The sequence below is a fragment of the Lynx canadensis genome, chromosome A1 (assembly GCF_007474595.2).
Source record: "Lynx canadensis isolate LIC74 chromosome A1, mLynCan4.pri.v2, whole genome shotgun sequence".
In the NCBI taxonomy this organism is placed as follows: domain Eukaryota; kingdom Metazoa; phylum Chordata; class Mammalia; order Carnivora; family Felidae; genus Lynx; species Lynx canadensis.
In genome coordinates, this window is record NC_044303.2 from 228,180,185 (window position 1) to 228,192,364 (window position 12,180).

At 50.2% G+C, this 12,180-nt stretch overlaps 1 protein-coding gene across 1 annotated transcript in view; it reads left to right on the plus strand.

Moving 5' to 3' along the window:
- ANKH (ANKH inorganic pyrophosphate transport regulator) overlaps positions 1 to 12,180 on the plus strand; it is a 141,257-nt gene that overhangs the window by 105,007 nt on the left and 24,070 nt on the right. The window contains exons 7-8 of the mRNA XM_030332353.1: positions 1,370 to 1,462; positions 5,992 to 6,087. Of these exons, the coding sequence (XP_030188213.1) occupies positions 1,370 to 1,462; positions 5,992 to 6,087 (189 nt within the window). The remainder of the gene's footprint in view (positions 1 to 1,369; positions 1,463 to 5,991; positions 6,088 to 12,180) is intronic.

Sequence of the window (12,180 nt, forward strand, 5' to 3'; positions counted from 1 at the left end):
GTCTCCCGCCCGGGGTCTCGTGCCAGTTTCCATGTCCTGGGAAGCAGCTCGTGTTGGCTTAGGAAGGGAAGCACATAAATCCCAAGCAGGACACCTTCTCCTGCCTCAGTTTGTTCCTGGGTTTTGTGTTTTGGATCATGAAGGTCGTCATCTTGGGTGGCTCCTGTAACCCAGCAGCTTTTTCAGTTAACGACTTCAGTTTCAGTCGCACAGGAAAAGAAAGTACGTGACCCCCATCACTTCTGTGCCAGAACTCCATCATCCCCTTTTAAAAAAAAAAAAGGCAAGTGATATATTGGAGCCGTTTCTATAGTGACCTCCATGACCTAGAGGCCCAGCACAGAGGGTACAGGACCCACGTTGATTGACCATCTGCTATGTGAGGGCACTTTATGCACATTGTGTTGACTCCCAACCGCCCTGTGTGATGGATGCCGTTATTCCCACGGTTCTGCTAGAGGAACAGAAAGGGGGTCTGAGTGGGTCCACACTTCACGCCGCTGGTAGGTGACCAAGTGGAGGTTTGACTCGGGTCTACCCCTCTACCCTCACAGCGCTTTCTTCACCCAGCGGGGGACTCACTTCATGTTCCAGGCATCAATGTTATGTTCATTAAAACAGATGAAGGCTGAACTTCTCTTTTACTAGCCAGCTAGAGCTGAACTCGCCAACATGTGGGGTTCAATGCTTTGTTTTCACACCCCTTCCTTTTCATTCACATAGGAAGAGAAAGTCTCATTTCCACGGAAGAACATGTTTGGTTTCCTGTAAGAAATATTTACTTAGTCTTCCTAAGTTAAACATCAAAATTTGGCTATCCTGGCTGGACAGATTAAAAGTGAGTTGAGTTGGAAGGAGGGGGCCACAGAGCCACCGCCAGGCCACCCGCAGGAACAAGATGGAGGCATAGAGGCGGACCCTGAGCAAAGACTACCCAGAGAGCAGAGCGGGCTCAAAATCGCATGTTGAGACTCCAGAACTGGGCTAGCCGGGAGGGTTCCATTCGGCTCAATGGAAAGAGCAAAGATCCTTGGTCTGGTGGGCCTGGGTTCAAACTGTAGCTTGTCCAGCCCACAACCCAGAGCCGTTTCTCTTTGGATTCGTGTAAAGAAGATGCATCCTCCTGGTCTCCATGCACTACCTGGGCTCCTGTACCCCACTCCCATCCATGGTCACAGTGGACCACCTGCCCCTTCCCCGCTTCCCCCGGGGCTGTCCTGTGGCTGGCCAATGCTTGTCACCCAGTGTGGGGTTATCTGTCTGTGGCGGCCACCCCAGAGATGGCTCATGCTGCCACGGGGCAAACAGCAGCTACTGGAAATTCTCTCGGGGATGTGGACGCTAATTCTGCTGGCTTTTCCTCTTGTAGGCGGTGGCAATTTTGACAGCCACATACCCTGTGGGTCACATGCCATATGGATGGCTGACGGAAATCCGTGCCGTCTACCCTGCTTTTGACAAGGTGAGAACCCGTGCGGCGTGGTGCCTAAAACACACTCTTTAAAACTAGCTTTTGATGGACAGGCATCTCTGATGAGGAAAACTTTGATATTTCCCCGTCTCACCTCCCTCTGTAAGGTTACCGTGGCGTCGAGGGGGTCAAACGTAATTGTGAAACAGTTCCCTCAGGAAATAACAGAGGCTGTCCAGCTTATACCCTGATGCCAGTTCTCCATTGCCCTCCGAACCGTATTCGCTTTTAGGTTGTTCCTGTTGAGGTATCATTAATTTTTTTGCGAAGGGAAAATAGACTCTCAAGAAAATTGAATACGTTGCATTTTGCCTCTGTCTTTTGTTTATTAAATAAAACTAAGACTAAACTGACCTCAGAGCAGATGTGAAGGAACAGACAGGGTGGTGCGCTTGAGCTCCTAGGCTTACGGAGCTCGTTCAACACTTGGGACCATGCGCGCTGAAGTTGTCCACACGGCCGACCTGGGTCCACGTTGGTTTGGATGCAGCAGACTTACTCCAGATGAAAGCCTCTGTTAACAACAGCTCTGCCCCCTCCGCGGCTGCTGGCACGCCCTAGGGAGGCACATGACCCTTCAGACTTGCAGCCTGTGGCTGGGGGGGGAGGGGGGGACTGTCCTACCAATCATTTAATTCATGTCTATTTCATTAAAGCTTAGTTATTTGAACCTATAGACTTTTACAGCAAAACATACCCCCCCCCAAAAGATAGTATACGATGTTTTAAAATGAAAAATGGGGAAAGAAGCAGCTATTTTGCCTTGAACTTCTCCAGGACAAGCTCAGAGCCACGGCCGATACCACTTTATCTTCCCCCAGCAAGAGTCCTGGGATGTGAGGAGAGGAGGCCTCTTGGCCAGGGGCCCCAGCACATCAGTTCTAGCAGCACAGGCAGTTTGGGCTCTGACTAGCTAAAGCTGGCCTCCCTCCTCCCCTCACCCCAGCCCCCCGCGCCCAGACTCGCGTGGACATGGGAAATCCTGGGAGGCCACACGAGCAAGGCCCAGCCACAGGCTATATACGCTTAGCTCTTTCTTTCACATAGCCTCCGGATTCTCAAATGTTTAGTTGTTTGTGGGCTTCTAGAAAAGAGTAATACCTGTGGAGTGGGGCCCCAGAAAGGGTTCCTGTCCAGCTTGCCTCCCTGACCCAGGGCACACCCCCCACGCCCCAGGCATCTCTGAGTGGGGATGAGCCAGGGGCGGAGACTCAAGTCTGGAAAGACAGTATCCACTGTGGGTCCACCTTCTTCTCTGTGTTCTACCAGCAGACTCGTTCAAACACACACACACACACACACACACACACACACACACACCCCTCTGTCACACGTCCCCATCCACGGCATCCTTCCACCCTGTACATCCCCCATGGTGTCACCTGCCTCTGTTCCCAGCCCCATACTCACCCGTGAATGGCAGCTCACTTCAGGGATGCCCACCATGCAGCCTAACAAGACAGGGCGGTGGTGATGCCCGGATCTCTTCACTGGGTGTGGAACCTCCCCAGTGGACGACGAGCTGGACCCACTCCCCGTTTCACACATCAGCATCTCGCAACATCAGGAAGCAGCGTTATCTCCTAAAAATGCTCTGAGAGCAAACTTGAGGCATGAGTGGCTTGCGGGAGATTTTCCTCCTTGTAATTCTTGTTTGAGTGAGTTTAATCCAACCTATTGATAGAAATTGTCATCTTCGTTTTAAGTCACGTGCATATAGAAGTAAATCCCAGGGGCGCCTGGGTGGCTCAGTTGGTTAGTGTCCGACTCTTGGTTTCTGCCCAGGTGGTGATCTCAGAGTTTCACGAGTTCGAGCCCTGCGTCAGGCGCTTTGCTGACACCAAGGAGCCTGCTTGGGATTCCCTCTCTCTCTCTGTCTCTCTCTGCCCCTTCTCCACTTGCACTGTCTCTGTCTCTCTCAAAATAAATAAATAAACTTAAAAAAAAAAAAAAAAAAAAACAAGAGCTAAAAAAAAAAAAAAAAAGGAAGTAAATCCTAGAAAACCAAAATGCATAGAAGTCTTCTTGCTAAATTTCTAGCTCTTGGAGACCAAGATTATGTAAGAAAACGTGATGAGAACAGGAAGCACTGAAAAGTCACAGCCTCCGGGCTGAGGGAGGAAGTCTCATCTGGATTTTTTTTTTTTTTTTGGCTACCTCGAAATAATAAAACTTAACAATGTAACACGATACAGTTTCAGCAGGGGCATCCAAGAAAAACTCGGTTTCGTTCACGATCACAGAGGTTAGGTGCTACGAAAAAATCCCTTAAACGAGCGTGTACCTCCAGCCAGCAACTGGCGTGGCTCAGAACCCTTGTGGGGCCTCGCTCATTGTTCTAGGCATGGCAGGGAGGTCCTCTAAGCCATTCGCGTGAATGCCGTCTGTTCGCCCAAATCTGAGACCCCTCTGTGTGGACTTGCAGAATTTGCCGCATTGACAGTTGAGATCCTTAGCCTCTTTGTGGGCTCCTGCCTAAGAGATCTAACATTTCTTTTTTTTCCTCAACGTTTTTGTTTTTGTTTTTTTTTTTTATTTATTTATTTTTGGGACAGAGAGACACAGAGCATGAACGGGGGAGGGGCAGAGAGAGAGGGAGACACAGAATCGGAAACAGGCTCCAGGCTCCGAACCATCAGCCCAGAGCCTGACGCGGGGCTCGAACTCATGGACCGTGAGATCGTGACCTGGCTGAAGTCGGACGCTTAACCGACTGCGCCACCCAGGCGCCCCAAGAGATCTAACATTTCTTGCATAACTTCTGGTAGCTCCCACTAAATAGCAGCAACGGGGAGCGTTTTCCACTCGTGCAGAATCTCTCCGATGTTCAGTTCTCACCCGCGAAGGGCTATGTTGCTCAGCAGATGGGGCAAACAAAACGAAACACGGACGCCAACCTAATGGTCCCTGCTGGTGTGTTCGTTCCAAGCATGCTGGCGGAACGAACTGCGGGCGTAGAAACCAAAGCGCACGCGAAGGCGCTGCGCCACGCTGCTGTCCCCCACGGGCGACATGGGGCTCCCGGGTTGGTTTCCTGACTCTCTGTGGCGCGCCCACTCGGGCCCCTCTCTCGCAAATCCCCGGGGCGGGAGAGGTGGAGAGACTTGCACTCTGCCGCGGCGGCAAACTCTGTTGTTCAGAAAAGCGGATCCACTTTAGAGGCTGGGATGACGCAGGCTCGAGCAGAGGTTTGTGCTGGCGGCACGGCACGTGCAGGGGGAAGGGACCCGGGAGACCGCCCGAGCTCCCAAAGTAAAGGAACCATCAGAAGCTCTTTTCCCAGTAGAACCCGTATCTGCCCTGCTTCTGCGTCTTTCATCCAGCGGGACGCGTGCCAGGAGCTCCGGTTTGCTTCTGTCGGTCACCCCTGGGACTAACTGGATCCCCGGTGGAGGCCGGGGGGTCTTTTTCTCCGCTGGTGTTCGTGATGAGGGGCCAGGCGCCAGTCTGATCGGGTGTTAGGCCTGCTTAGCAGTGGCGCTGGGATGGTCTGAGCAAGCCTCAGGATGGGCGAGAGGACATTTGGGCCGTCCGCACTGGTTGCTTAAAACTCAGTGTATGGAGCACCTGGGTGGCACAGTCGGTTAAGCGTCCAACTTCAGCCAGGTCACGATCTCGCGGTCCGTGAGTTCGAGCCCCGCGTCGGGCTCTGGGCTGATGGCTCGGAGCCTGGAGCCTGTTTCCGATTCTGTGTCTCCCTCTCTCTCTGCCCCTCACCCGTTCATGCTCTGTCTCTCTCTGTCCCAAAAATAAATAAAAAACGTTGAAAAAAAATTAAAAAAAAAACAAAACTCAGTGTGGCGGCGGTGAGCACCTTCTCCGCAAGAAAGACTGCTGAGGGGCAGGAGTCAAGGGGAAGAGTGAGGTGCCCAGTTCTGTGTCCGCAACCTGCGTGCACCTTCCACACGTGCCCCCTGCAGTGTACCCACCTCCAGAGAGCTCTGGGCTCGCCTGCATTCCAGGAAGTGGGGCCCCGGGGCACTTCGGGCTGTAAGATCAGAGAGGCTTCAAGAAACAGACGGGCTGTGCCCGTGATGTGCCCCGAAGGGGGTAGCTTTGAAATTCAGAAGATCCAAAGAGACATGAAAACACCAAGTGTGAGAGGGGAAGAGGAAGAGGTTGTGTCTGGAATACAAGTGGAGGAGTCTGGGTCAGGGCAGGCGGGGCCGAGAATGCCCGCTGGTGGGGAGGACAGGGCCCCGAAGGTCACCGAGCTGGGCTGTAGCTTCGAGGAGGTGCCAGGTGGCCAGGAGGGGCCACCCGGGCCGGGGCCCTGGACTAGGTAGCCAGCGCCCAGGGAACACAGACTCAGGAGACACTGCCCAGAGTTCGTCCAGAACCCCCTCCGGTTCACGTTCAAGTCCAGAAACCTGACAGCTGTCTAAGAGAGAAAGTGACAGCCGTGCTCCCAGCTGTCAGGTGACACCCGTACTTCAGACACATCCAATAAAACCAAAACAAGATGCTCTTCAAGATGCACGTGTGGTCAGGATAACCACTGTCCCTTTCTTTCGCCCTAGAATAACCCCAGCAATAAACTGGTGAGCACCAGCAACACGGTGACAGCCGCCCACATCAAGAAGTTCACGTTCGTCTGCATGGCCTTGTCACTCACGGTAAGGAGAGAGACCGGCACCCGCCCCCCCTCTGTTGTTGTTTGTGGAAAGGGGAAATGGCCGTTTTAAAGGGAGACGCCTTGTATTCCATACTGTGATGTTATACGGAATTAAGTAACAACCTCTTTAAAACGTTGTTGTCCCCAAGTATGAACAGCAGTTATTTAGGAAGGTCATTGTATACAGGAAGAAGGGGTAGACTTCTGGCGTTTCCAGAGACTTCTTTTTTTTTTTTTTTTCTTTTTTTTCTTTTTTTTTCAGAGACTTCTAAACATGCTGAAGAAGGGCAGACTTTGCCCTTCGTTTTAATAATACTCTTGTCTTCCTGAGTAACTGCTGGCCCATTTTTAAATATCCGGAGTCAACTGTATAAACATTCCCGTCCCTCTTCCAAATCTCGTTGGTGTTATTTCAGTTACCCCCGTAAAAGACCCTTTGCTGATCACGCTTATACCGCTGCTGTGTCCTATCTATTTATTCATCATTCGACACGTACTTATCAAGCACCTACGAGGTCCCAAGCCCGGTGCCGTTTTCGAGGATACAGCTGTGGACAAGCGCGGATAACAGCACGAACCGCGCACAGCCTAAATAAGCAACATACATCCTTCCTATATCAACTGCCATGCAATTTAAGTGTAGAAGATACTGTTCAAAAAACATGGATATACATGCTCTATAACCCTAAGCACATGGTATATAACTTAAGATAGTTTGTAGTAGCCAAAAAAAAAAAAAAAAAGAAGAAAAGAAAAAAAAACATAACCAAACTTCCATTGTGGAGTGTGCCCTTTGAGTTCTAAAGAGGGAGATGAGAAGGAGGTAAAAAGAAATGCGGGGCTTTTGAACTTAGTTCAGTTTTTCTTGTTTGTTGTGGTGACTACACATTTCCTATTAAGTCCTGTAGAAAGTCTCCATGTATAAAGTACAATATAAGTATGTTCCAGAAATGCCGGGGGCACGCAGCTCTTATCATCAGTGACTGATGATGAGGACCTAAGGCAGAAGGGTTGGTTGCCCTGATGAGAGGCACACTGTAACTTTAGCCCTTCTAACTGTTATCAAAGGGATTATTGGGCTTGCTGAACCCTGGGAGTGGTCCTTAAACTCAAGCCCTACACGTGTTTTAAACCTTCGATGGAGGGGCTCCTGGGTGGCTCAGTTGGTTAAGCGTTCAACTTGGGCTCAGGTCATGATCTCGCGGTCTGTGAGCTCGAGCCCCGTGTCGGGCTCTGTGCTGACAGCTCAGAGCCTGGAGCCTGCTTCTGATTCTGTGTCTCCCTCTCTCTCTGCCCCTCCCCTGCTCATGTTCATGTTCTCTCTCTGTCTCTCACGCTCTCTCTCTCAAAAATTAATAAACATTAAAAAAAATTGAAACCTTCAATGGAGGGGCACCTAGGTGGCTCAGTCAGCTAAGCATCCTCCTCCTGATTTCGGCTCAGGTCATGATCTCAAGGTTCGCGAGTTCGAGTCTCGCATAGGGCTTTGTGCTGAAGTGCAGAGCCCGCTTGAGATTCTCCTCTCCCTCTCTATCTGTGTCTCTCTTTCTCTCAAGATAAATAAATAAACTTAAAAGAAAAGATTCTTTAAGGAAAACCTTCAATGGATATTTTTCCAAAGCCCACCGTTTAATATTTGATCCATTGATCCAACACTTGAATAGATCATAACAAGGGCAACACGAGACAAATAGCCTGTCCCATCCATCACACATCACGACCTTGTGTCCTCAACCGCCCCTTGACCCCAACCTGCCCCTCCCGCCAGTTCATCCCTCATGAAAGTGGGGGGATGGGGAGTAGGGGTGTTGGAAACATAGTCCTGTGACACCTCACCGAGGAAGTATGTCTGATAGCACGCCTGCTTAGTCGGGACAGGTTACCCCAGGCAACCCTGCTCCCCTATTTGCGTTATTTCTCTATGGCGTGCAGATTTTTCCATAGTTCCCTAAAATATTAGGAAAACAGTGAGCAACCTTGAAACTGTTTAAAAGAGTATTTTAGAAAAAGCAGAGGGAAGGTTTCTATTCCAGGAACAGACCTCAGCTTTTGGAGACTATGTGAAATGATTGGAAGTCAAAAGTTGAGTCGAGTCAGATGCCAGGTGCTATGACTTAGACCTCATCCCTCCCTGAAAGCTAGAAGCTCTGGGTTGTCACTGGCTCTGCAGTCCAGAGTCTGCTCTCCTCTGTCGCCTGTCACTCCATTTAAACATCTCCCCCCAGCTACAGTTGAGCCCGACAGAGAACTTTGCCCGACCGGAGTTAAGGTTGTTCCTTCTCTCCTTCGGTGCACGAGCTGTAACCTGCACCTCTAAGTTGAGTGCAGCTGGTTTATTTTGACATGGTAATGATCTAGAAAAATGCTTTGATTGCCCATGTAAAGACTTTTCTTTTTTTTTTTTTTTTTCAGTTTAATTATTCCAATCCTATCCTCTGTAACTAGAAGTATGTCAGGGTAGATTTTCACAGAAATTCGAAGCCCTTCGTTGGGAAGAAACTTGGAGATGAGCTAATCAAAACCCTTAATTTCTTAGAAAAGGAAATGACTCAGAGAGGATAAGTGACTCGCCCGAGCACCTGTAATAGAACCAGCTAGAAGCCAACCTTACAAGCCCACTCTCCAAACCCTGCTGGGTCCAGCGAGTAGGAACCGCTGTCTGACCCAGAGGCTCCAGACGTGGGCGCCATGCTTGAAACGGTGGTTTCTTCCACACTAAAAACAGTAGTATTTGAGTTTGCAGCTAATCGAGCGTCTCACACATTATCCTTACAACGGTTCAGTCGGCCCAACATCTTGGCCACAGGAATTGTCTTTAAAAGACATGGGGGACAAGTAAACAATTTTTTTAAGTTGAAGTATAATCGGCACACAGCGTTACATTAGTTTCAATTACGGGGTTTTGGTTTTGGTTTTGGTTTTTCTTTCCTAAATGTTAAGCTGTGGCTATAACGTATACGCATAACGTATACGTATACGTTCCTGTAGCACTTTCCGTATTCAGTCTTTGTATCTGTTGCTCCCTGTTGGCTCTGAAGTGCCCGAGGCAGGGTCTGTGACTTAGCCACCTTCTGTCCTCAGGCCCGAGTATCCTATCAGGCACCGAAGGGGCACCATGAACCGTTAATAAATACATCCGTCGATTAAGACTTAACCGTGAGTCAGAAGGGTACTGATAGCACTCATCCCTGGTGGGCGAGAGTCTCCTTATTTATACTCAATTTACCCAACTTTTACTTTTTTTAGTTTTTATTTATTTATTTTGAGAGAGAAAGAGAGCACAAGGGGGCAGCGGTGGGGGGAGAGAGAGAGTCCCAAGCAGGCTCCGCACCGTCCACACAGAGCCTGATGTGGGTCTCGATCCCACCAACTGTGAGATCATGTCCTGAGCTGAAATCCGGAGTCAGAAGCTTAACCCACAGAGCGCCCTGAGTTTATGCAACTTCTAAAGCTTTCGTAAGAGGCCCTTTACTCTCGAGTCTGGTTTTGTTTTGTTTTTATCATTTTTTTTTAATTTTTTTCTTTAATGTTTATTTATTTTTGACAGAGAGAGAGAGACAGAGCATGAGTGGGGGAGGGGCAGAGAGAGAGGGAGCCACATAATCCGAAGCAGGCTCCAGGCTCCGAGCCGTCAGCCCAGAGCCCGACGCGGGGCTCGAACTCACGGACCGTGAGATCACGACCTGAGCCGAAGTCAGACGCTCAACCGACTGAGCCACCCAGGCGCCCCATGTTTTTTTTAATTTTGAAACTTCTTAGGGTCGGGGCATCTGACTTCAGCTCAGGTCATGAATCTCATGGTTCATGAGTTCGAGCCCCATGTCGGACTTTATGCTTACAGTGCGGAGCCTGATTTGGATGCTCTGTCTCCCTCTCTCTCTGCCCCTCCTCTGCTCGCGTTCTCTCTGTCTGTCTCTCTCTCTCTCTCTCTCTCTCAAAATAAAGAAATGAACTTAAACAAACAGAAAACTTAGTGTCAGGAAGTTAATGTAGCAGCGGCCACTGAAACACTCAAGAGCAGCACACGTTGTGTTTATTCCAGTGGATGGTGTCACGTATAGATTCCGAGCCTCCTGATGGCACCAACAGCCTTACAGCCTTCTGAAAGAAGAACACCTAGGACACCTAGAACTACAGCACTTTCTGGAGCTCTGCTTCTTTGGGCACACTAGCTCTTCTCCTGGGGTCTTTGAGAAGAGCTGACCCCCGCGGATTCTGCAGACACTCAGTGACCCAGGGATGCTGACTGCTTTTCAAAAGCAGATGTGTAACCGTCTAGAACAAAAGTCCATCTTTCCAGCCGAATGGACTCGCTCTCCAGGCCCTGACATTTGGGGTTCGACATCTGCCTTTGCCTGTGAAAAATACGGCTGCGTTACTTTAAAAAAAAATTTTTTTAGTGTTTATTCATTTTTGAGAGAGAGAGAGAGACAGAGCGTGAGCAGGGGAGGGGCGGAGAGAGAGGGAGACACAGAATCGGAAGCAGGCTCCAGGCTCTAAGCTGTTAGCACAGAGCCCGGTGTGGGGCTCAAACTCACAAACCGTGAGATCATGACCTGAGCCAAAGTCAGACGCTTAACCGACTGAGCCACCCACGCACCCCTAAAGTATATCTTTTAACGAGCTAACATATTTCCCTTTTATTTTATTTTATTTTTTATTTTTATTTTGAGAGAGAGAGGCAGAGATGAAGGGACAGGGAGAGAATCTCAAGCAGGCTCTGCACTGTCAGCCCAGAGCCCGACGAGGGGCTCGGTCTCACGACTGTGACATCATGACCTGAGCCAAAGTCGGACGCTTAACCAACCGAGCCGCCCAGGTGCCCCACGGCTGTGTCACTTTTGACAGTTAATAAGAGACTCATATTCAGTACACTACAATGCACATATACATCCATTCCCTAGTGTAGACTTTCCATTTAAATTCAGAGTCTCTGTTCTACTCCAAAAGCTGGTTCTTCCTCACTCCTTTATCTGGGAGTTTTCCTTCAAGAAGGGCAGCAAAGGCCCATGAAGATGGACTGGGGAGGTGGGTCAAGTCAAAAAGTAGAAATACTCTTCCCTTAGCACCTTCCTTTTCCTCCTTCAGAGCTGCCTTGGGGAAGAAGCACTGATCGGTGTCATTTGATGGGAGTCAGGGTGAGGAAAGGGGGGGCACTTGAGTCCCTCCGAAAGGTTATCTTGAAAATGGTAGAACTGTCAGATGAAAAGCGATCCCCTCAGTAGCGACAAGGAGAAGAGACATAACGCCAACCAGTGTTAGTAAGGTGACTGCGGCCTGACGAGCCGGTGTTTGGGCTAAAGGATCACACGGTTCGAAAACATACACGGTGTAAATCGATTCGGAAGACCGGCTGCGTGGCGAGAGCTCTCAGTGCGGGGGCCCCGCAGAGGAGGAGACACGGCAGACCAGCCGTCAGAGCGACACAGGAGGCGGGGCCGTGAGTAGGAGTCTGCGGCTGGTGCTGGGGTCACCAGCAGATGGCCCGGTTTGCCCTGAACCTTGCGGTAGAGCCGTGAGTCTCCGTGGCTTCTGCGACTGGCTGCGGAGCACAGTGGTAAGGACTGCGTCCTGACAGGCTGAGTTTGTCCAGCAGACAACCGTGGGGAACACGGGCCGAGGGTGGCGGTGAGGAGCTTGCGGTCAGGGAGCAGGTGCAGTATCCCTTCCTCCTGGGGAAAGGCACTGGTGATTCTAAAGGTACAGAAACTCGGCCTCTTGGTGGCCCCTCTGAGTTGATCATGATTCCTTTCTGGATTCTAGATTTGGGGGTAAAATAGAGACCGTTAGCCAGGGTACGATGTGTGTTTTCAACAGTCCTTTCAATGAGGAAGAGGTGTCCCAAAGACCAGTTTCCATTTTGACTTCACAACGGCATTTTAAGAACATTCGGTATTTTCTTGAGCTCCTTTCTGCTCTAGTTCTGGGGAGCTGGTGCGAAGAAGGCGGCCTCTCTACTCCGAGAGAGTTGGAAAAGAATCCACGCAGAGCACAGGCTTGGCTGCTGCTGGGGCCTCCCCAACCCCCTTGACACAAGATGGAAATGGGCATCCATCCAGATGGATCTTGGCAGGCAGAACCAGCCGGGTACTTT